Source organism: Xenopus laevis, chromosome 7L, assembly GCF_017654675.1.
Source record: "Xenopus laevis strain J_2021 chromosome 7L, Xenopus_laevis_v10.1, whole genome shotgun sequence".
NCBI lineage: Eukaryota > Metazoa > Chordata > Amphibia > Anura > Pipidae > Xenopus > Xenopus laevis.
Genome location: NC_054383.1, coordinates 15,008,234 through 15,034,745, shown reverse-complemented (window position 1 = coordinate 15,034,745; position 26,512 = coordinate 15,008,234). Strand labels below are relative to the sequence as shown.

Genomic DNA, 26,512 nt, shown 5'->3' with positions numbered 1-26,512 from the left:
ATGGGTATATATATATAATTTATAAGAAGGTAGGGAGGGGTGTGTGTATGGATGCTGGGTTTTATTTGGAGGGGTTTAACTTGATGGACTTTGTCTTTTTCAACCCAATTAAATTATGTAACTTTTAACATTTTACTGCTTATTTAAGGATAGGAAGTATTTTTCATTTCGTTTCAGAGAGGAAGAAAAGCATGGCTATTTTCATGTAAAATTCATTTTCCCGTGTTTTAACATTTATGCAAATATATATATACAGGATATATCTTAATCATTAAATTCTGCATGCAGTCCATTTAAGGGAAAAATAAATGTAATCCTACTTATAATGTAATGCTTTTCCTTCTAGGAAAGCATACAGAAAATAAATCTGTAATAATCTCAGTTTAAACAAGTGTAAATGATCTGGACACAAGCCATCAGCCGGCAGTACCAATTTACAGATTAACAGTTACAGGCCCAGACAGGCAAAATACACAGTGTGGCCTGTAGGAATGAAGTGCTGTAGATCTCCCAAAATCATTACAATTAACACCCCAGAAAAGACATCATGCCATTATATGCAGTGAATATTTAATGCATTACAATCAGGTATGCCACTAAATCCCAGGCTGTGAGAATCTAATCCAATAACTACAAGTGCTAAATATAACATGCCCTGTACCGCAGAAGCTGCTGCTTAGCCAAGGAATGATCTGCAAGCAATAACAGCAAATACACAAACGTACAAAAAATCTTACCAGCAACAAGGTTGGCCATATCCACAAGTTCTCGGATCAGATGTTAAAAGAAGAGGTGATCAGTGCACTGCTTATTTAGATAATAATACAAAATAGAATCAGTGCTCATTGAAAGCAGGAGGAGGCTCACGGCTTACACACGGGCTGCCACGGCTTTACTGTTCCTAGCCAAAGCATTTATGTGTTAAGAAATGGATTTACAGGTTTAGAAAGCCACTTGCTAGGCTGATCAAGCTAGTGTTATATGATATGATTTGGGGCTTGAATTTATTTATCATTTATTTTTTGCACCTCATAGGTAGGGTTGCCGGCCTGGCCAGTAAAAATGATGGTTGATCCCAATGTTATTAATAGGGAAAAAAAGATAAATATATAGGAAGGCCGGTATTTTTTCCCAGAAAAGGTGGCAACCCTACTCATAGGTACTGGGCTGCTACTCCGGGGCTGCACTGATCTGTGAACTTCGTCTTTGCACTTCTCACTTTCTGTTTCTCTGTAAAATCAGTTCTGATAACTAGGAAGTATAAAGTGCATGAATTGATTTCTTCCTCACAGTGGTGTAAATACCAGTTAAGCCAAAGAGGCCCAGCAAGTGACGGTAATAATATAACATACAGGAGACCTTAAATAAATTAGTAAACATATTTTTTATAGTTTGCCTTTCAAACAGCAGGGCACTGAGATTTAGGGAACGTGTAGGGTTGAGGGCACTTGAGACACTGGATTAGCTTCTCTCTGCCTGCGGAGTGAAGCTGATGGGCATCTGCATGCTGGGAAACCCCCTTAGGATAACTGCAGAGAGGGTTTGTGGTAGAGTCCTGCAGCGGGTCAGTTACCCACAGGTTACCAGCAAAAACCTGCGGTACTCTGCGGGTTGCAGGATGAAGTTTCGGGAGCAGGTATAGACGCGGGTTGGCGGTTCTCCGGGTTTGCGGGTCATGGAATGGGCCACGGTCTTCTCAATAGCGAATTTTACTCCCTTTTTTCGGATCACGCCTACTTCTAATGATGTCACTTCCGGTTTACAATGACAGCACTTCCTGTTTTACTCATTTTTTTCTGATCACGCCTACTTCTAATGATGTCACTTCCGGTTTACAATGACAACACTTCCTGTTTCTTGCTGGTCAGCGGGTCGTGGATTTGGTTGCGGATAAGGTACTTGTGGGTCCAGTCGGGCAAGGGGTCCAATCGGGTAAGTATGCGGGTTGCGGCTCGGGTATATGAAATTGGTTCCACGCAGAACTCTAGTTTGTGGGAGCAAGTTGGTTAGAAAAATTTTTTGAGAAAGATGCACAACTACATTGTGCCAGAACCATTTCAAAGCTCAACCTGGAGGAAAGCTCTAGATTAGTCCTTAGGTCTATTCTGACATCTGCCCCCCAGTAAGAAGGTGCTCCCTCTACTGAAAGTGAAAGCTCAGAGAAGATTCCCATGATCCACAATCTAAGTGCACCCCAATAAGTTATTAAAGTGGTGGGGAAGTAGCACAAGTACTTACAAAGGTTTATTATTCTTCAAGAACAGGGTGCTGTAGGGGATGTCACCTAGATTATGTAAGACCTCTTGTGGTGGAACTTTTTTGCTTAACTGTTTATATTAGGTTGGGGCAGAAACTATAGGGGAACCATACTACTTAATATGGCCCTCATCCCAGGGGCTCCAGTTATTGATTTAAGTAGAATGGTGCCCCAATGAAAAGAAATGCCCAAATAACAAAATTACTTGTAAGCCACACCCCAATTCATCATGGCCTCTCTCTGTTGTAAACCAAAAATGCCCATGATTCATCCAATTCCTAACCCAATGGCGAAACTATCTACAGTTAAGTATTCAGCAGACCTCTCGGGGGTGGGCCTGGACTGTGGGGTCTGCTGTATCATGGTCTCCCCTCCCCAAACTGTCTTATATCTTTTAAAATAGTTGTGGGAACCATGCCTGAGAAATGCGACGCGAACGGATTTGGAGGGGACAAGGGGAGGAGGGATTATTTAATCCCGGCCTCCTCAGTAGATTTTTTTGGCAGGGGAGGCCGACGCTCCCAAATTATGACACTACCCCAACCAACCTCCAAAAATCCCCACCCCTCCACCCCTTTGCACTCTCAGGTCCCCTATCCCAAAGAGCCCCTGGCTGGACTACCCCTGCCTCTCTTGATGGTGCCCTGGGTGATGGTCCTAGTTCTTCATATTCCTATTAGGTATCTGAATAATTCCCACGGCAAAAGCAAGTAACATAGGCCCAATTCTCATGATTTTTCTTTTTATTTCAATTGTATTGTTACACTTTATTGTTGTGTGGCACTTGTTGAACCTCACTATATTTTGGAGCCTGTTAGGTGGATGTATTCTTTACACATTTATGTAGAAAGAGTCTCAGTCTCCTCCACTCTTTCAAGTTTTCATGCAAGTAAGCCCCTTAAAGGAGAACTAAACTCTAAAAATGAATAAAGCTAAAAAGGCCATTCATTATATAACAAACTTATTTAACCAGCCTAAAGTTTCAGCTTGTCAATAGCAGCAATGATCCAGGACTTCAAACTTGTCACAGGGGGTCACCATCTTGGAAAGTGTCTGTGACACTCACATGCTCAGTGGGCTCTGAGCAGCTGTTGAGAAGCTAAGCTTAGGGCTCGTCACTAATTATCCAGCAGAAAATGAGGTTGGTCTGTAATATAAGCTGATGCTACAGGGCTGATTATTAAATTCTGATGCTAATTGCACTGGTTTCTGTAGTAATTATCTGTATTAATTATTAATCAGCCTTATATTGTGACATTTCTATTCTATGTGTACTGTATATTGTGAGTGGGTCCCTAAGCTCAGTAACTGACAGCAGCACAGAGCATGTGCAGTGAATCAGCAGAAAAGAAGATGGGGAGCTACTGGGGCATCTTTGGAGACACAGATCTTTACTGCTAAAGGGCTGTGGTTGCCTTGGGCTGGTACAGAAACCCAAAACATAATGTAAAACATTTCTAGCTACTTCTTTAGTTAAGCTTTAGTTCTCCTTTAAATGAGACAGAATTTCATACTCCTTGGGGATGATGCTAATTTTGTAGGTACACCCCAGTGTCTTTTTGCTTACTTTCTACCCTAGGCCAGTGCTCCTCTTCTATACAAATAAAACACCCGCCCTTGGTCATTTTCTATATTATTTTATTCTACCAGGGACCCCTTGCTGTATGCATACACAAAAATAGTAAAAATGGGGGCAAATATGATGTCACACAGACATAAAATAATAAATGGGTAAAATAAGGAATATGGTTTTGGTTTTACTGTATTTACCTGTCCTGAGAATAGAGGTTTTTTGTTTAAATTGATAGATTGTGGGGCAGCCGGAGCTGTAAGAGGAGTACCTCAGGGTTCTGTCTGTGTCACACTTCTTTTTCATTTATTCATTAGTGGCTTTAAACTTTGGCATTGTTACCCTTTACAGACAACACACACCTGTACATGGTAATGAGATCCCTGCTGCCTGTTTCCATTCTACAGATTGATTTGGATAAATGGGGAGACAAATGAGCACATTTTCCATTGACTTCAGTTTTATTCTTTTGGTTTCAGAGAAAAGAAACCTTTTAATGCATCACTAAAGTGCAGGGGGATATGTGTTAATCCATGAATCTTCTTCTTTTCCAGTCCCCCCCCGCACTTACCTTTCCGGACCCGGTGAGGGCCGTGGTTTATCACTAGTGCAGAGAGAGCAATTATGCTGCCTTACAAATTCTGTTCTTTAAACTGTCTTTTTTGCTGCTCTGTGCTGCTGCCTTATATCTCTTTACATAAAATCCATTTTCTACCTGGTAAAAAGACCATTTATAAATACAGGTATGGAAACCCGTTATCCAAATTATGGAAAGGCTGTCTCCCATAGACGTCATTTTATCCAAATAATCCAAAGTATTAAAAATGATTTCCTTTTTCTCTGTAATAATAAAACAGTAGCTTGTACTTGATCCCAACTAAGATATAATTAATCCTTATTGGAAGCAAAACCAGCCTATTGGGTTTATTTAATGTTGACATGATTTTCTAGTAGATTTAAGGCATGAAGATCCAAATTATAGGAAGATGCCTTATCCGGAATACCCCAGGTCCTGAGCTTACTGGATAACAGATCCCATACCTGTATAACATCATAAATGGAATTTACCTTAAAAATAACTTATGGATGCCCATTTATCAACATGTTTTACCAATTTAATTGAAATTGTATATGAATTAGGGCCTCATGGGGCCCCTATATCTCCTAAGCCCCCATGCAGCCGCAGGGTCTGCCTCCTCTATAGTTACACCAATGTGTTAATGGTTTGCGAAGTTTAAAAGTAAATATCTTAAATATCTTATTGGTCTCTTATGGTTTACTGCACCAGGGCACATTTAGGGGATGAGACATTAGAGCATCCTTGTATTACTCAACGCAATAGTTGTAGCAAAATGTTCATTGTTTTTAGAATATCGATCAACACAATGTCTGCAATAGCCATTTATATAAAAAATAAATCAATAAATGGCATAAGCAGAACTGGTCTCTTTAATGCTTTTAACGTCGGAATCATAAAATGTATAATCTGTGGATAAAAGCACTGATGTGCAACAGACGATATGCAGCACTTATTGGGACAGAGGCTGATAACTGGCAGTTTCAGAAGATCCACATGGTGGCCCTCTGGATGAACACAGTTTTGCAATTGTATGCATTATTACTACTATTATTATTATTATTATTATCATACTTTTCAGAAGACACCTGATCTCACATGCAGTTTTGCAGCTCCCAGGTCAGGGAATAAAATGTAACCCCTTGCAGGTAGGGTCAGATAGCGGGTCTGGAAAAGGGAAATAGCGGCTGTACGTCAGGCATAGATCAGCCCTCCCAGACCCGTACAGAAATCTACTCTCAACTTTCAGAGAGCTTTTTTACACAGACAAATTTAAACAAAAGAAATTAAATTCATGGAGTCTGGTTCCATAGTAAGTATGGGCAGTCTTGCTGACAAAGAATCTGGCAATTTCAAAGGACCCACAGCCGCATCTAGAGTAAAGTAGTCTGACACAACTAAAATGAAAATTACACTCACAGTCTTTTTTAGATTTCCTGGGCTCTCTCAGCATCTAAAGGGGCCATACACGGGCCAATAAAAGCTGCCAACAGATGAGTCAGCAGCTTATTGGCCCGTGTGTGTGCGGCCACGTCTGTTCCCGCAATCCGACCACCTGTATTGGCTGCATTATAATCCAATCATTGGGCCCCAGGGCCCACGATCGGCAGATATCACCCAGAGAGCGAGAGATCTGCTCGTTTGGCAAAATCACCAAAAAAAAGCAGCTCTGTACGTATATCATACCTCCCAACATTTTGGAAGTAAAAAGAGTGACAAAATGTTTTTTTCACACATATCGCAACGAAATGTTTTGACCACGCCGCTTTCTGTGGCCACACCCCCTAATTACCATGTTAATTTTACAAAATTTGGCAGGTTATGGAAGTTTGAAAATATTTCTCCTTATCTAAACTGTTTTTTTGTGTCTCAAAATTGTTACAAAGTATCTTATTTGCACCTGTTAGCTGTTCTGGGCTCTCTGCCAAAAGCCAATTAAGTTAGAAACTTTGTTTCTTTTTCTGGCTGTTCATTGCAGAGAAAATAGGGGCATTTCAGTACAAATGAGGGTCTGCGGGTTGAGCTGTCAAAAGAGGGACTGTCCCTCCAAAAAAGGGACAGTTGGGAGGTATGCGTGTATGGTCACCTTGCTACCAGGGAATCTAGCCTTTTTATAAACATAAACAAAGTCCCCATTAAGACTATTCTATTAGAACTGAACAGAGAATCTATTCTGCAATCAGATTGCTGAAATTGCAAACTGGAGAGCTGCTAAATAACTCAAGAACCTCAAATAATAAAAAATGAAAATCAACTGCAAATTGTCTCAGAATATCACTCTCTATGTCATACTCAACCCTTTAATAACCTGAAAGAAATTCTGCTTTTTGAGCAAACCTTTGTGTTAAAGGGTTGTTCTCCTTTAAATTAAGCTTTAGTATGATGCACTGTAGAGAGGGGATATTCTGAGACAATTTGTAATTGGTTTTCATTTTTTATTATTTGTGGTTTTTGAGTTATTTAGACTTTATTCAGCAGCTTTCCACATTGCAATTTTAGCATTCTGGTTGCTAGGGTCCAGATTCCCCTAGCAACCGTACATTGATTTGAAGAGGCTGGAATATGAATAGGAGAGGCCTGAATAAAAAGTAGCAATGACAATACATTTGTAGCCTTACAGATAGTGATGGGCGAATTTGGGGCATTTCGCTTTGCCGAAAAAATTGCAAATTTCCAGCGAAATTTGCGAAACGACGCCGGCGTCTCATTTTTTTTAATGCCGGCACAAATTCGCTGGTGAAAATGCACCGACATCCGTTTTTTTTAGACGACAGCGATTTCGCACCGGGTAAATAAATTCACCCATCACTACTTTGTTTTTAGATTGGGGTCAGTGACCCCCAGTTGAAAGCTGGAAGGAGTCAGAATAAAAAGTCAAATAAATAAAAAAACTATAAAAAAAGATATATAAGAAAGACCAATTGAAAAGTTGCTTATAATTCTATATCATACCAAAAGTTAACTTAAAGGCGAACCACCCCTTTAACAACGTATAACAACATTGTCCGATTCGCTCACCTTCATAGATCTGGTCCAGACGCAAGCGTTTGATCTTCTCATTGTCAAGCACGTCCATCTTGCACAAAGTACAGGTTAACTTGCATAGTTATCCCATGTCACATCTCTCCAGGCTGCAATGAAACAAGCGGACATGTTGTATCTCCCACTAAACAACAAGAACAAACATTCACATCACATTAAACAGCCAAGAACAACCCTATTAAAATATTAAGTGAGAAAGCAGAGAACAATGATTCTCAAAATATTTGCAGTTTTAATTAATTAGAATTTATTGCTTGCATTGCCTGTAGTGTTTCCATGGACTTCAACAAAACATCCCCATCTAGTGGTCATATATATATATATATATATATATATAGTGAATAAAGTACCCCTCTTGTAAAATATAAGGATATTATAAGTTACCGAGGAGTCTCATGGCACTCCACTTCTAATATAATATATTTTGCAACTGGGGGTACTTTATTTATTATAATACACAAGTTTCAGGGAGTCATGTGACAGAAATGACATCAGAACTCACCGTTTATACATGATGACATCAGAACTCACCATTTATGAGGATATCACTTACAAGATATTCATGGCTTTTGTGTATTATATATAGATATACGGTTACTCTGTCTTATCTGACACTTGTGGATAAAGGTGTAAGAGAAAAAAGAAAAATGGAATCAAACTTAATGTGATTCTCCTTTCCTGGACAATGTCATGTCATACTTACCAGGATAGAACCACCCCAGTGCTCCCATCAGAAATATATTTATTTGTGTGTGTGTGTGTACATCTGCATACCTACCAACTGTCCCGTCTTTCGCGGGACAGTCCTGATTTTGACAGCTCAACCTGCAGTCCCAGATTGCTACTGAAATGTCCTGACTTTCTCTTTGATTTCCTGCACTGAACAGCCAGAAAAAGATACAAAGTTTCTAAAGCTTAAATGGCTTTTGGCAGAGAGCCCAGAATACGTGGCAGGTGCACTTAGATACATTTGTAACAATTTAAGATAAGCAAAGAAGCAATTGTAACAATTTAATATAAGCAGGTCTCTTGGGGAAACGGTGACTTGCAGCTTAAAGGGCAATTCACCTTCATTAGCAAAACTGCAAAAACCACAGAAATGTGTTCAAACTTTCATAACCTGACAAATTTTGTAAAATGGACATGGTAATTAGGGGGTGTGGCCGCAAAATGGGCGTGGTCAAACATTTTCACCCCATGCCGCAAATATTTTTGTCCCTCTTTCTGTTTCCAAAATGTTGGAAGGTATGCATGTGTCACTATACAAGTAACACTATATTAGGGATGCACTAACCCTTAAAGGAATTGTTCAGTGTAAAAATAAAAATTGGGTAAATAGATAGGCCTTGCAAAATAAAAAATGTTTCTAATATAGTTAGTTAGCCAAAAATGTAATGTATAAAGGCTGGAGTGACTGGATGTCTAACATAATAGCCAGAACACTACTTCCTGCTTTTCAGCTCTCTTGGTTTACACTGACTGGTTACCCTGGCTACCAGGCAGTAACCAATCAGAGACTTGAGGGGGGGGGGCACATGGGTTATATCTGTTGCTTTTGAATCTGAGCTGAATGCTGAGGATCAATTACAAACTCACTGAACAGAAATGTACCATGTGGCCCCCCTTCAAGTCGCTGACTAACTCAGAGTTAGAGAGCTGAAAAGCAGGAAGTTGGATTCTGGCTGTTTTATTAGACATCTGTTCACTCCAGCCTTTATACTTTACATTTTTGGCTAACTAACTATATTAGAAACATTTTTTATTTTGCACAGTCTATCTATTTATACAGTTTTTAGTTTCACACTGAACTATTCCTTTAAATCTGTTTGTGATTCAGCCAAATCCAAGCCTTTTTCAGCAGGATTCAGATTTGACCAGACCCAAGAGCCTGATCAATACGATTCCAACCCCTTAAAAGTCGAACCCTTTGTATTTAAATGGGGTGGTTTGCCTTAAAGTTAACTTTTAGTAATTCATAGAATGAGTAATTCTATTCAACTTTTCAACTGCTCTGTATTTTTTAATTATTTGCCTTCTTCTGACTCTTTCCGGATTTCAAATGGGAAAGGGGGCTCTGTAAAGCTACAAATATTTTGTCATTTCTACTTTTTATTACTCATCTTTCTATTCAGGCCTCTCCTATTTATATTCATGTCTCTTATTCATATCAGTGCATGGTTGCTAGGGTAATTTGGACTCTAGCAACCAGATTGCTGAACTGGAGAGCTGCTGAATAAAAAGCTATATAACTAAAAAAACACAAACAATAATAACTGAAAACCAATTGCAAATTGTCTCAGAATATCAGTCTCTACATCATGCTCAAAATTAAATCAGAGATGAACAACCCCTTTAAAGGGGAATCAAAGTGCAGACTTTCTTTCTCCCTTCCATTCATTAATTTGTATATACAATTCGGGATCAGACTTAGTTTGAGGATTCATCCAAATCCTTCCTAAAAGATTCTGGGTTCGATTGAATCCCAAAAAACCAAATCCCTATAGCAGTGGTCCCCAACCTTTTTTACCTGTGAGCCACATTCAAATGTAAAAAGAGTTGGGGAGCAACACAAACATGAAAAAGTCCCCTGGGGTGCCAAATAAGGGCTGTGATTGGCTATTTGGTAGCCCCTATGTTGACAGGCAGCCAACAAGGGGCTCTACTTGGCACTATACTTCGTTTTTATGCAATTAAAACTTGCTTTCAAGCTTGAAATTCAAAAATAAGCTCCTGCTTTGAGGACCCTGAGAGCAACATCCAAGGGGTTGGAGAGCAACATGTTGCTCGCGAGCTACTGGTTGGGGACCACTGCCCTATAGAAATAAAAATATATGTATTACACCAGTAGCTGCACAACTCCTACATTACCACTAGAGAGCAGTGTAACAACAATATTTAACAAGCATCCCAATGGTTCAAGGATGTTTTATTTAACTGTATCTTATGTCATTTCTTTTTTTTTCTTCAATTTAGCCAAGGGTCAGGCTTTTGTCATTGGATACATTAACAATCAGGGCGATCAATCCTGAGATTGGAGGAATATGGTGTAGGAAGATCTGTCCTCCAAAACATTACTTTTTTGGCCATGATTTGTGGCTAATAAAAGGGTGAAAGGGGTTGTTCACCTTTAAATTAACTTAGTATGATGTAGAGAGTGATATTCTGAGACAGTTCGCAATTGCTTTTCATTTTTTATTATTTGTGGTTTTTGGGTTATTTCGCTTCTTATTCAGCAGCTCTCCAGTTTGTAATTTCAGCAATCTGGTTGCTAGGGTCCACATTACCCTAGCACCCTTTTTAAAGTTGAGGCGTGTGAATGTCCTATGTTGCATTACAGCTGTAGGGAACACAGGTCCAAAAGATGACGGACAGTCTCATTAAGACTCATGGAACCTTTTCCATTCTAAAATGTCATCCATTTGATGTCAGACAAGGGTTAACACATGTTTTTTTTTTTAACCATGAATTATTTTCCTGTTGGTGTTTGTTCTCTAGCCTATATATTGGTATGTCATTGGTGGCTAAAAAAAGATTATTCTAGATGGATACTGGGCTTGCACATTATGAATGCTGTCTAGTAACCCATGGCAACCAATAAGATGATGATTTCAAACAGCAGACCACTTAGTACTGCCTGCTGTTGCTCTTAGTTACTACTAGAGGAGTAAATACTACATTTCAATTACACAACCCACTACAGGTATGGGATCTACCAGCCAGAATGCTCGGGATCTAGGGATTTCTGAATAAGAGATCCTTCCATAAATTGGATCTTCATACCTTAAGACTGGTATTTAATGTAAACATTAAATAAACCCAATAGGCTGGTTTTTGCTTCCAATAAGGATTAATTATATCTCAATTGGGTTCAAGTACAAGGTATAGGTATCGGACCTGTTATCCAAAATGCTCAGGACCTGGGGTATTCTGTATAATGAATCTTTCCATAAATAGGATACCATAAGACTACCAGAAAATCATCTAAACATTAAATAAACCCAATAGGCTGGTTTTGCTTCCAATAAGGATTAATTATATCTTAGTTTGGATCAAGTATAAGCGACTGTTTTATTATTACAGAGAAAAAGGGAATCATTTAAAAAAATATGGGATATTTGATTATAATGGAGTCTATAGTAGATGGCCTTTCTGTAATGCAGAGCTTTCTGGGTAACACGTTTCTGGATAACGGATTCCATACCTGTACTGTTGTATTATTACAGAGAAAAAGGAAATCATTTTTAAAAATGTAAATTATTTGATCAAAATGGAGACAATGGGAGATGGCATTTCCATATTTCGGAGCTCTCTGGATAACAGGTTTCCGGATAACGGATCTCATACCTGTATAGACAGAATGTATAGACAGAATGCATGGGACAGTGTTTAGGCAACAGAGTGCTGTAATTAAAAACAAAAAAACAAGACACGTGTCAGGAGGATTTGGGAGTTGTGGCTTGACAGCTCTGGTCACCCATCAATGAAAATATTTCATTATAAAAGGCAACCCGGGTTGGTGGGTGGGGTGGTCCTCTTTTAAGTTAACTTTTCGTATGTTATAGAATAGCTAATTCTAAGTAACATTTTAAATGGGGTCACTGACCCCATCTAAAAAAACAAATGCTCCGTAAGGCCAGAATTTTATTAGTTTTGCTACTTTTTTATTGCTCATCTTTCTATTCAGCCCCTCTCCTATTCATATTCCAGCCTCTTATTCAAATCAGTGTCTGGTTGCTAGGGTAATCTGGACTCTAGCAACCAGACAGCTGAAATTGCAAACTGAAGAGCCGCTGAATAAAAAGCGAAATAACGCAAAAACCGCAAGTATTGAAAAATGAAAACCAATTGCAAGTTGTCTCAGAATATCCCTCTCTACATCATACTAAAAGTTACTGTAAAGGTAAACAATGCCTTTATGTCAGTAAAGCACAGAAATGACTATTACTGCGGGTGAATGTGTTGGGTGAAATGCTTGCAGATAATTACACCCTTATCCATAAAAAGTAAATATCATTCCGTGCGCATTCCTGAAGGTCATTACAATAACGTCGCTTGGCAACATAATGCAGAGTTAACAGCTTTATATGTGATGGGTGACGGCTTTTTATAAACATTCATAGCCCCGTTTTGTAGTTTAACATTGCAAAGGCCTCCCAAGTGTCATTTCACTAGGAAAGAATGACCTGCCTAACATGGAATGACAGGGGCTCAGAGCAATCAGCTGCTAAATGTGACAGTTTTTCATTCTGCGTTTGACAAGCCATAGACACACCGTGCTCTTTTCACATTCAAAACCGACGTTACTTATTTCTGTTTATGACAGAGCCAGTATTTAATTCCTCTGTTATCATTAGACTGTAACATTAAATCCCTTTAAATCCCTTTAATTTTAGCTAAATTTCTATATGTTATTATAATGGCCTTGCACTGTACAATAGTAGCGGTACATTTTCTTTCGGAACACCAATTGCATGGTACAAGTATGGGACCTGCAATCCAGAATGCTGGGGTTTTCTGGATAATGGATCTTTCCATAATTTGGATCTTTATACCATAAGTCTACTAGAAAATCATGTAAACATTAAATAAACCCAATAGGCTGGTTTTGCTTCCAATAAGGATTAATTATATCTTAGTTGGGATCAAGTGCAAGCTACTGTTTTATTATTACAGAGAAAAGGGAAATCACTCTTAAAAATCTGGATTATTTGGATGAAATGGAGTCTATAAGAGACAGCCTTTCCGTAATTCAGAGCTTTCTGGATAATGGGGTTCAGCAAAACAGATCCCATAACTATATTCACTCCATCCCTCGAGCTGCATTTGGTTTATAAAATGGATTTATTGGCCTGGGTTTGGGTGGGTGGCAGGTCCAGATGCTGGTACAGGTAAGGGATCTGTTATCCAAAATGCTCTGGACCTGTGGTTTTCCGGAAAAGGGATCTTTCCGGATCTCCATACCTTAAGTCTACTATAAATTTAGGCAAACATTAAATAAACCAAATAGGATTGTTTCTCTTCCAATAAGGATTAATTATATCTTAGTTGGGATCAAGTACAAGCTACTGTTTTATTATTACAGAGAAAAAGAAAATCATGGTTAAAAATGTTGATTATGTGGATCCAATAGCTGTACTCGGATTCTCATGGAGCAACTTGTAAATAATAACCCTGTAGGAATAGTGAACCCTCGAATCCTTCGTGAAACATTCGGCTGAATACCGAACCGAATCCGAATTTGCATATGCAAATTAGGGGTGGGAAGAGGAAAACATTTTTTACTTCCTTGTTTTGTGACAAAAAGTCACACAATTTCCCTCCCCATCCCTAATTTGTATATGCATATTAGGATTCGGATTCGGTTCTGCCGGGCAGAAGGATTCAGCCAAATCTGAATCCTGCTGAAAACGGCCGAATCCCGAACCGAATCCTGGATTCTGTGCATTCCTAGAGTAGTCTGGTCCTATCTGCAAAACTGTAACATTTTTTGACTGTGCACCTCAAACAAAAAGCAGTGATAGAGTGCAGACACTTTTTCAAATATATATATATATATATATATATATATATATATATATATATATATATATGTATGTATATATATATATATATATATATATATATATGAATATATATCGTTTTTGAATTATTTGTCTTCTTCTTCTGACTCTTTCCAGCTTTCAGATGGGGGGTCATTAAAAAACAAGTGCTCTGTAAGGCTACAAATGTGTCGTTATTGCTTTTATTTACTCGTCTTTGTATTCAGGCCTCTCCTATTCATAGTCCAGTCTCTTATTCAAATCAGTGTGTGGTTGCTAGGGTAATTTGGTGCCTAGCAACCAGATTGCTGAAACTGCAAACGAGAGGGCTGCTGAATAAAAAGCTAAATAATTCAAAAACACAAATAAAAAATAAAAACCAATTGCAAATTCTCAGAATACCACTCTCTACATCATACTAAAAATTAATTTAAAGGTGAACAACCCCTTTAACAAAATGTGGTATATTGTTCCCCCCACACACATACAGGCATAATCTGTATACTAAAAATACCCTGCATTGTTGTAATGGATGAGACACCCCCAACATGAGAGTAGCTCCTCTAATAAAATAGGAATGACAGATGTGTGTAAGAAGGTGAATAGCCAATTATCCCAGCCATACATTATGCACCGGTCAAGGCTATTTCCGTTGAGCACAGTCCCTGATGCATTTAACTCTCTATATTCGAGGTTATAAACCCTCTTATATAATGTATTGATAATGAGAATGATAACACCATAGAGCTGATCCCTGCAGGGGCACTAGATTAGCAATATCCAGGCTGTGCCTCACAAAAATTCTGTAATTTGGAGCTTTTTGGATAAGTGGTTTCTGGATAATGGATCCCATACCTATATGGAATCTGTTATCCAGAAACCCATTATCCAGAAAGCGCCAAATTATTTTATAGGCCATCTCCCATTGACTCCATTATAGTCAAATAATCCAAAATTGATGAATAATTTAATTTTCCCCTGTAATAATAAAACAGTAACTTGTACTTGATCCAAACTAAGAAAAACTCAAATGAATCTTATTTTTTTATTAAAACAAAGTCGACCTAACTTCCATCCACTAACTAAACGTATTTATTAGTAATACTTTTAGAAAAAGTTGGTGCGAAAAAACATTGCGGCAAATTAGTGCGTCAATTCGAAACGTATGATTCATGGTTCGAAAACGACTTTATTGGAGGAAAACGAATGCGGATCATGATGTCAAGAAACATCTTCAGGGGCATCTGCCATTGACTTCTACATGACCTCGACAAGTTTGAGATGGAGTATTTTTGGATTTGGATTTTTAGCAGCTTTGGAGTATAATGAATCTCTACAAACTCAAGTTTTTTTTTCTCGAGTTTTCTCTTTTAAAGGAGAAGGAAAGTTGTTAACCACTTGGGGTGCCTGGGGGTGAATTTATTTACCTACCTGAAACCCCAGGCCTGGTGCTCCTATCAGCAGAAAACTGCATGGCCCGGGGGTTATTCCAGCAAGTACCACGGAGCGATCCTCTTCCGGCTTCTTCTGTCTTCAAATTTCCCGGGGCAGACACATGTGCAGTAGAATGAAAAAGCCGAATTTTTAGTTAAAGTTCGGCTTTTCACTCTAATGCACATGCGCAGCCGCGAGAAGACAGAAGTAACCGGAAGAGGATCGCTCCGTGGTGCTCGCTGGAATAACCCGGGGCCAGTACCATTTTCAGCTGATAGCACCGGGCCTGGGGTCAAGCCACTTTGGAAAACAGAAGCAACCATTATGCCAACCTGCCAGCGAGTTACATTCTTGCTAGTGAGAAGGTATTTCGGGGAGATAAGTTGCCCTCAGTGGCGAAGATTTATCGCAAACTGCAGTACAACTGAAATCTACAGGTTGAACAAAGCTCATTCAGAAAAAAGCAGTTTCCTGTTCAATTGACTTTGTATGTATATATATATATATATATATATATATATATATATATATATATATATATATATATACATATATATATACATATATATATATATACATATATATACATATATATATATATATATATATATATATATATATATATATATATATATATATATATATATATATATATATATATATATAATATTTATCCAGTACTGGATACTTCACACACTTGCAGTCTCCTAAGCAAACCCTGCAGCAGGTTTTATGGCGGCAGAGCAGTCATGTCTTTGTGCAGATAACAATCAAGGAATGTATTCAAGGTCATTTGTAGCTTACACCATGGACTAATGTACCAAGTCAACAAGAGTTATATCCTAACAAGGTGTAGTATATCATGGAATCATATAATAGGCCATTCTGAGCAATAATCTCCCAGCCTGTGAGTGCACAGCAGGGTCTAGGCAATTTCCATTCAAGTAAATGGAGGGGCAATTCTGTGCAATTTCCTCACGAGGAAACTTCGGGCGACTTCGGAAAACATAGCGCCGTGAGTTCCATGTCACAAGCGTTTTTTTCATTGTAGAAGACAGGGGGAAGCAGTTTGGGGAGATTAGTTGAACCAAAGAAGAGGCGGTTAGTTGCTGGGCGACTAAATCTTCCCCAATCTCCAGGTGTCACATTACCCTAAAGGGGTTGTTGACCTTCCAAAAACTTTTTTCAATTCAGTTGTTTTTAGATTGTTAACCACAAATAAAGACGTATTTCAATTACTTTCCATTATTTTGTACTGTTTTTCCAAAATCTAAGTTTAAAATTGAATGCCCCTGTCTGGTGTTTGAGTCTGGCAGCTCAGTAATTCAGGGGCAGATTCTGATCTGTTACAATTTTGCATCATTTAGTTGATCCATTTTTCAGCAGCATCTCTGGAGTATTAGCAACTATTGTATCAATTCTAACAGCTGCCTTCTCAGCAGGGACAAAGATAACAAACGTATCAACTAAATGTGTTGATTTAGATCAGTTTACAGGGTCGGCGACCCCCTCCCAGAGCTGCTTCAGAAGGTGAAATATTACTGTCACGTTCGGCACCCTATATCCAGAACCAAAGCTAAGCTCCCTGGTCACGGCTCTCACTTCTGCCTCTAACCGCCGCCTTTCACCTCGGGAGGAGCCCTCGGCTAATCGGATGCCGCCAGGTCTTATTTGAGAGAGGAGCAAAGCTAACGGTTCTGGACGAGCAAAGGGGCACGATTGTCTCACCTGGATACTGGAAGGAAGAACACCACCAGGAACAGGCAGGCCGGGACAGCACAAGTAGAGAGAGAACGTAGAATAATCAATATACAGACAAAGGTCGGATTGGACAGGTCAGAGTAGTCACAAGCAGGCAAGATCAGGATTGGAGAGGTTGGAGAGGCAAAGAGAAAGCAGGCAGGCAAGGTAAGAATTTCGCACTGTTGCACAATGACATCATCACGCCGGGGCATAAATAAGGGATCATGTGGCCACGCGCACCATAGAGGAAACGGCACTGACGAAGGAAAGACGCATGCGGCGGGCGTCCTCACCAGAGACATGGCGGGGGACTCCGCTGCCCACTAGAGCACCACGGAGAGCCACTAGACCACCAGGGTAAAGTCTATTCCTTACAATTACACTTTACACTTCAATATTAGAAAAACAGTCACAAATAGAAAGTCATTGGAAAAAGTTGTTATATCTGGTGATACATACTAGTTGTTTGTAGGTGTTTTTGATAACCCCAGAGCTATATACACTAATATTATGCATAATCTGTACATAAGATTATTGTAAAGACCTTGAATCTGTGTCATTGTATGGGCAGAATTTATGAGAGCATTGTTTCTTTACATTTGTTTACATAGAAATGTTGGGTTTTATTGGGGAGATTATAAAATGCCCAGAGCAACTGAACAACAATTAGTTTATTACCAGTTGGAAGATGGAAACAAAGATCTGACTGGTTGCTATGGGCACTGGCCCTGTAATTTAGCACCTTTGTAAATCAGCCCCTTTTTTCTGTCTATTACATTTTGCATTCATGGGAGATAACCTTATGAACAGAGCAATACATAGGTGAAGCAGGAATGGCTCATAGAAATAAGTTTGCAAAATAAAAAGATAATTTCCACTGAATTTAACAAAATGGTTGAAAAATAAGAATGCAATTTGTTATTAGTGCAACTCTTGGCGCTTCCAGAATGAATTGCATAAGGTTATGCTTCTCTCTGTACGTGGCGTTACCTGTGATTGACAGGGCTGCATACAAGGGATGGTGCCAAGCAGCACATGGGCATTCCCTGGCACACCTGTAATTGCAGGTGTTACAGTTAGGGCTCCTTATGCTAGATTTTAATTCATGTAAAGCAGATGCAACACTGGAAAGACAAGATACAAATGCTCTGTGCATGGGTTCCTTAGGACCACACTCTCAAAACCCTTAGGGGCTGATTCATTAAGGGTCGAATATCGAGGGTTAATTAACCCTCGATATTCAACTAGGAATTGGAATCCTTCGACTTCGAATATCGAAGTCGAAGGATTTAGCGCAAATTCTGCAATCGTACGATCGAAGGATTGTTCCTTCGATCAAACGATAAAATCCTTTGAATCGAACGATTCGAAAGATTTTAATCCAACGATTGAAGGAATATCCTTCGATCAAAAAAATTTAGGAAAGCTTATGGGGAAGATCCATAGGCTAACATTGACTTCGGTAGCTTTTAGCTGCCGAACTAGGGGGTCGAAGTTTTTTTTAAAGAGACAGTACTTCGACTATCGAATGGTCAAATAGTCGAACGATTTTTAGTTTGAATCCTTCGATTCAAAGTCGTAGTCGAAGGTCGAAGTAGCCCATTCGATGGTCGAAGTAGCCCAAAAAATACTTCGAAATTCGAAGTTTTTTTACTTCGAATCCTTCACTCGAATTTAGTGAATCGCATATATGTTTCACTCAAATTTAGTGAATCGCATATATGTTTCACTCGAATTTAGTGAATCGCATATATGTTTCTGCCAAAAAAAGCTACTACAGGTATGGGACTAGATATCCAGAATGCTTGAGACCTGAGCCTTTCCAAATAAGCGATATTTCTGTAATTTGGATCTCCATACCTTAAGTCCGCTAACATTTGAACATTAATTAAAGCCAATAGGATTGTTTTGCCTTCAATAATATTGTAATAATAATTACTACAATAATAATAATGCAATAATAATTCTTAGTTTGGATCAAGTACAAGGTACTGTTTTATTATTACAGAGAAAAAGGAAATCTTTTTTTTTTTTAAATTTGACTTATATGATTCAAATGGAGACTATGGTAGACAGCCTTCCCGTTATTCAGAGCTTTCTGAATAACAGGTTTCCGGATTACAGATCTCTTACCTGTACTGCATTTAAGAAAAAAAAAAAAATACAGAGGTAGCTTAAATGTGATATCTTTTTAATGGCTAACACCTGGGATAAAGCATTCCTTGAGTTTGAGAGAAAATACTGAAGCTGCATTTGGCACCCTGTTGTGCAGTTATAGCTGTAATTCAACAGGTGGATCTGTTGTGCCAATGACAAGGAGGCATAATGACAGCACCACGTTAAGTGGTTAATAGTAGCACCATAGAATATTGGACTGACACAGTGATGTGTGGGGCTTACAGTGCACAAATTACAATCCACAAAACAATTAGCTTTGCTTTAGTATTTCACATGCTACTGCGGATCTGCAGCAGCCCCACCAGCTAGTTCCATATAGTTTTGCAATGAGCAGAGCGTGCCCATCTCTCTACTTATCAGGCTGCTCACACCCCTCTGTACCACATATACCCCCGACCCACTCACCCAATCTGTGCCAAGTGTTACCTCCCCAGTTCCTAGTCCAAGAAGACAATGTACATCATTTGCCCCCTGGCCTGTGCCAGTCTCTAAAGCATCACAAATGTGCAGCATCTCCACCTACCTTGTACCATTATACCCTGTATGGGGCAAAGTACAACTCTTCTTCCTCTTCTTCCTCTTCGCTCAGCACCCTAAAGGATAAGATCCCCTCTCTGCTAAATTGCAAATCCACAGACAAGTCCTTGCAGAGGGGGGACAACACCCAATCCCCAGGGAAGAAGATCCCCCCAAAAAACACTACCCTTCAGTTCTATGCAGCAGGCAAAGCTTAGCATGGGCTAAAGGGTCCTTTTTCCCCTTTTGCATTAGTCAAGGCGGGGTCTGTAAGTGCAAGTCAATAATAGGAGGATGGGCACAGGGACTCCGGACCCCTCCTAAGCTTGTCATCCATGAGACCCCCGCCCCGGCAGCAGCAACACAAGGCTGCAGGGGGGTCCATACTGTGCTGTGAAAGGAAATGAGAGCAGCGAGGGGGAGGCAAGAAAGATATTAATAGCATGTGCATGATAAAGGCATGCTGTGGCACTACATTAGGGTGGGGCTGGAGAAACACACAGAGGCAATATATGGGCAATGCAAAGCAATAATCCAGTTGCCTACACAATTATTTGTCTCTAGCAGAGAAGGGTTTAAACACGAGAGCAAAATATAAGGATAAGTCAATAGCTGCCGGCGTGTTATGCTTGCAAATGCCTGCCTGAGATTCCACTGACAATTCCTAAATTATGCAGGGACAGAACATACCGAGCAGAAATCACATTAAGCATAATAGGTCAGCGGGGACGTCTGTGATCATGTAAAATAAAGCTGCAGGCTAAATGCTTTTCTACAAGACTGAGAGACCCCTTATACATTTTAGAAGGGTGCACATTCTTCTGCAAAGGATAAGAAAAAATAAACTCATATGTTATTACCGGATATGCCTGCCTCCTTTTTCCACCACTGTAATCATTAACGGCTGTTATTTGCTTCCCCCAAAATGTTGCGCTCCAAAGTTCAGTCTCTCAGTGATGCCCATGTGGACTTCATGTACCGAAATGCATTTTTTACATCTGTGGCCATGGCTTTAGGTATCACCCCATGGGCAAATCATGCTCCCCTTGTGCCATTGCTCTAACAACATTTGACCCGATAACAATAAAATTAAAAAAGAAGTAAAAATGAAAGTTGGAAGATGTGATAGAAAGATGACGATGGTTTAAAATGTTTAAAACAAATTATTATTTATGTATAAGGTGCCAATAAATGTATCTTGTTCGTCATTCCCTTACAATGTAAGATTCTTATTACATAACACTGAACACGTCTTTTCATCCACATGTCTTTAGGTACTAGAATGAAACATTATAAATATGCATGTCAGGGGTCCTATAAACTGTGTGTATTTTATAAAAAAAAGAGCCCCAACCAATTAGATGATGTCAGTAGGCCATCTGTTTTTGGAAACTACACATTCTGAGAAATCCAAAATGGGTAAATATAGAATTCTGCTCCAAACTACTAAACTGAAAAGTTAACATTTTTGTAATGAAATATCTGCAAATATCTGTATGAATAGGCTATATATCACAGATCTATATATCCATAGATTTTTGTTATATACTAAACTGCAGCCAATTACATGCAACCCATATAATCCAAGCACAATAATATCCAAAGTCTGGGAACAGTACAGGTATGGGACCTGTTAACCAGAATGCTCAGGACCTGGGGTTTTCCAGAAAATGGAGCTTTCTGTAATTTGGATCTTCAAACCTTAAAGGGGAAGCAAAATCTAAAAAAGAATAAGGCTAGAAATGCTGTATTTTGTATAATAAACATAAACATGAACTTACTGCCCCACAAGCCTAATCAAACAAATGATTTATGCTTTCAAAGTTGGCCACAGGGGGTCACCATCTTGTAACTTTGTTATACATCTTTGCAAGACCAAGACTGTGCACATGCTCAGTGTGGTCTGGGCTGCTTTGGAATCGTCATAAATTTTCAAAACAGCACAAGTCAAATAATATCTGCCAGAAGCCGATACAGCAAGACTGATTAATAATCAGAAAATACAGACTGCACTGAGTGCTGTATTGTCATGTAATCTAATGTGGAGTTTATAGTTTTTGTATTGTTTAATAGAAACTTTCTCCAACTCTGCAGAACCAGTGGCTGCAGCAAAATAATCCTTCAATGAGAATCCCATTTAATCTGGCTCCATAATCTTTGTCCCTGCAGCTGGAGTTGGAAACAATATAGGGGATGTAAAGGCAAAAATAAAATCCAAAATGCCGACTGCTCTACAGGGAAACAAACAAAGCTGCTTGAGTTCTGCATGGCTGGAAAGTAAGTCGGGGGCTCCCCCTGCTGTTCATAAGTATGATTGTTTCCCTGCTCAGCAGTTAGGGACCATCTGACAATTCCTATCCACTGCAGAAAATGAAGGGAGAATTTCACTGCATACAGTCAGGTTTCTTATAAAAATGGTACACATTTTTTTAATTCAAGTATATTGGAGATACATTTCTTTTTCACTAAAGAAAGTAAAAATGGGATTTTATTTTTTGCCCAAGTCTACAAAAAAATTATTTAAAATTAAATAAACCAAATAAGCTGGTTTGGTTTCAAATAAGGATTCATTCTATCTTAGTTTGGATGAAGTACAAGGTACTGTTTTATTATTACAGAGAAAGGGGAAATTATTTAAAAAATGTGGATTATTATAGGGGCCCACCAAGGAAATGTTTAGCAGCACAAGGGCCCACTGACACCTTGGCCCACTGGGAGTTTTCCTGGTATCCCGGTGGGCCAGTCCGACACTGATCCGATACCATATTAAACTGCAGCCAGTTACATGCAACACATGTTATCTAAGCACCAATATGCCTGAGAACAGTAACTAAGAGTATAATTGATCACGCAGCATCACTTTTTGATAATAAAAAAAAGTCGGAGTAACTAGTGATACTTTAGTCTTATGGGCAAAAACAAGTGATGCAGCAAAAATTCAGCGCTAAAAGTGCAATAAAATTATAAGCAATTTAAAAAAAGTCACAGATCAATAGAATAAAAGTAACTTTGATCAGACAGAGTGATTAGTGGTCAATTGTTATGCTGTGCCAAAAACTATTTTTAGGACAAAGTAAAAACAAGTAAGGGTAAAACGTTTTTTGGGTACATTTGTTGTGTTTAAACTGTGTTCATATTAATCAACCTACTTTTTTTGTATTCTGGACAGATTTTTTACAGTTTAGGGACAGAACAAGGTCTAATGTAGGAGAAAACTGAGTGAAATTAATCTGGTCCTGATTAAATGCGGCTTCCCTGGCAGTTCTGCAAAAGACATTATTACTCTTTGTTTAATCTGGTACTGACTCCACAGTATGCAGGTCCCCTGTCAGCTCGGGGGCACAAAAGGGATATGGTGAAGGGTGTTGACCACACCAGTTGTTACCCATAAACAGACTGAAAACTAGGGCCAATTTCCCTAATTAAGGGACAAATCAATGGCTAATTTAAAGGGGTTGTTCACCTTTACACGACAAGAACTTTTTTAAATTACTTCCTATTTTCTATGTGTCACAGTTTTTCTAATATTGAAGTGTAAAGTGTAATTTTTCACCTTCTACAGCAGCTCTGGGAGGGGGGTCGCCGACCCTGTAAGCTGTTATAAATGGATACATTTAGTTGATACATTTCTTATCTTTGTCCCTGCTGAGCAGAATCTCTGAGTTTCATTACAGGCAGCTGTTAGACTTGATACAATAGTTGCTAATACTTCAGAGATGCTGCTGAGAAATGGATCAACTAAATGTAAAATTCTGTATCAGTTTAGAGTCTGCACCTGAATTACTGAGCTGCCAGACTCAAACACCAGAGACAGGGACATCCAACTTAACATTTTAGATATTGGAAAAACTGTAAAAAAAAAAAAAAAATGGAAAGTAATCTAAAAACAACTGTACTGAAAAAAGTTTGTGGAAGGAGAACAATCCCTTAAAGAGAAGATAATGGGTTAACTTTTAATAATCTTGTGTTTTTAAGAATTTAAAATAAAATCTGGCATAAGAAGATCTCGTTGTTCATTGTGCAACCAAGGGCAAGATTTTTCACAATTTAGGGACAAAACAATGTCTAATATTAGAGACTGAATGAAACTGACCATTCATTTACTCTGGTCTTAACTGAAGTGTGTTGGTTCCCTGTTAATTTGTCAGCAGAAAGTTTCTGGGCCCCAAAAGGGCATCAGCGAAGATCTGTGCTGGCAAAGATACTGTGTTTACATGGGCACCCCATTGTCCTAATTCCATTATGTAGTAAGAAAAGTATGGTGTTGGGGAGCACCAACCATCAAACACAGTATATGGTGTGCAAGGCCAAATAGTGATACTATACAAGAGGGAAAAATTGAAAGAGCTGGCCCTCACAATTGCACCTTCCCATATATAAACTCCGAAATAGTTGGAAGTATGGAAGTTAAAACATAACTTTTAATCAGCAATTAAAATCGATGTCCAGACAAAGGATATAATATTAAAAGAACAGCGAGAAACAGGACGTTGATTGACTAGTATAGGAGGGTTACACCCTCCCGATCCGTTTTATCGTTCAAGTCCCTATCATACGTCCTGCCTGACTGCAAGCTAAAAAGATGCGCCTGACGCGTGTTTCACCCGCCAAACAAAGCCCACATTTGGCGGATGAAACGTGCGTCAGGCGCATCTTTTTAGCTTGCAGTCAGGCAAAACGGATCGGGAGGGTGTACCAGGAGGGTGAAGGGGTTGGATGGGCAGAATTGATCCGTGGGCCTGAACCTCAGCTCTCTGCAGAATACTAAGCACCTAAGCAATAAGACACTATCTTTGAATGGCACTTTACAACGTTAGGTGTGCTATGAGGGTGAAGGGGCTGGGACTGGCTGAAGAAACCGTGGGTTGGAATCCTTAACTGGCGACAGAATTGATATTCACCAGTAGGCAGTCTGCTGGGTTTAAATGGTTGCTTAGCATTATCTGTGATAACCCTCCTATACTAGTCAATCAACGTCTTGTTTCTCGCTGTTCTTTTAATATTATATCCTTTGTCTGGACATCGATTTTAATTGCTGATTAAAAGTTATGTTTTAACTTCCATACTTCCAACTATTTCGGAGTTTATATATGGGAAGGTGCAATTGTGAGGGCCAGCTCTTTCAATTTCTCCCTCTTGTATTCCATTATGTAGTACAAAACAGTTAGGGGCACATTTACTTAGCTCGAGTGAAGGATTAGAAGGAAAAAAACTTAGAGTTTCGAAGTTTTTTTTGATTACTTCGACCATCGAATTGGCTACTTCGACCTTCGACTACGACTTTGAATCGAACGATTCGAACTAAAAATCGTTCGACTATTCGACCATTCGATAGTCGAAGTACTGTCTCTTTAAGAAAAAACTTCGACCCACTAGTTCGCCACCTAAAACCTACCAAAGTCAATGTTAGCCTATGGGGAAGGCTTTCTAAAGTTTTTTAGGTCGAAGAAAAATAGTTCGATTGATGGATTAAAATCCTTCAAACTTTTCATTCGATCGCTGATCAAACTATTTGCGCTAAATCATTCGACTTCGATATTCGAAGTCGAAAGATTTACATTCGGCAGTCGAATATCGAGGGTAAATCTGCCCCTAGAGGGCAAATTCATCAAGGGTCGAATTTCGAGGGGTTAAATCCCTCGAAATTCGACTGGGGAATAGAATCGAATAGAATCGAATAGGCAATCTGGGCGAATTTACGCGCTGGCGAATAGTCGAATTGGCGAATATTCGCCAGGCGAAAAGGTGCTCGATCGAAGATTCGATCGAAGGATTTTCATTCAATCGAATGCCTTTTTATTCGATCAAAAACGTGGAAATCAAGCCTATGGGACTTTCCCATAGGCTTTTAAAGCAATTCGGTAGGTTTTAGGTGGCAAAGTAGGCAGTCGAAGTATTTTTAAAAGAGACAGTACTTCGACTATCGAATGGGCGAATAGTCGCAGCGTTTTTGCGCTCGATCCAGTACTTAGACTGCTGAATGGCGAATAGTCGCAGCGTTTTTGCGCTCAATCTATTCGAATCATTCTACTCAGGCGAATTTACGCAAATTCGATAGTCGAGGAGCACAAAAATTCGAAGTTTTTTTACTTCGAATCCTTCACTCGAAGTTAGTGAATCGGCCCCTAGGTGTACAAAATAAATTTTTGTTAGAAACATGGTTATAAGCCATATATTAACTCTCCCTGACAAACAAACAAAACTAGAATTATTTCAAGCATGTTGATAACAATAAGTACATGTACAGAGACAAATGATGGGAGTTGTAGGAAAATCTGCATGTAGGCAAATGAGATGGTTTTCCTTGGTTATTTTATTATTATTTAAAATATAAAACTGAAGGTTGGACATCAATGTTTCTATTATCCTTATTGGAGGCAAAACCAGTCTATTGGGTTTAAAGTTAAAGTTTACATGCTTATCTAGTAGGCAACATATGGCGATCCAAAGATCTGTTATCTGGAAAACCCCAGGTCCCAAGCATTCTGGATAACAGGTCTCATACCAGTACAAAGTGACTTAAACCTGTAAAAGTAATCTAAAATGAGCAGAATGTAATCCTCCGGCTGCACTGTGTCTCTACAGCATTTAGCTGGGGTTGTTAGGAGCTGAGGTTCAGAAGGATGATGTGGAGGACTGAAGGTTGGACATCAATG

The 26,512-nt window shown here is 39.1% G+C and overlaps 1 protein-coding gene across 1 annotated transcript in view; it reads right to left on the bottom strand.

Moving 5' to 3' along the window:
- The window catches only part of ctbp2.L (C-terminal binding protein 2 L homeolog), a 59,178-nt gene extending 38,807 nt beyond the window's left edge, over positions 1-20,371 (bottom strand). The window contains exons 1-2 of the mRNA XM_018225150.2: positions 19,864-20,371; positions 7,423-7,535 (exon numbers count right to left, since the gene is read on the bottom strand). Of these exons, the coding sequence (XP_018080639.1) occupies positions 7,423-7,480 (58 nt within the window). The 5' untranslated portion in view covers positions 7,481-7,535; positions 19,864-20,371. The remainder of the gene's footprint in view (positions 1-7,422; positions 7,536-19,863) is intronic.
- Positions 20,372-26,512: the final 6,141 nt, after the last annotated feature.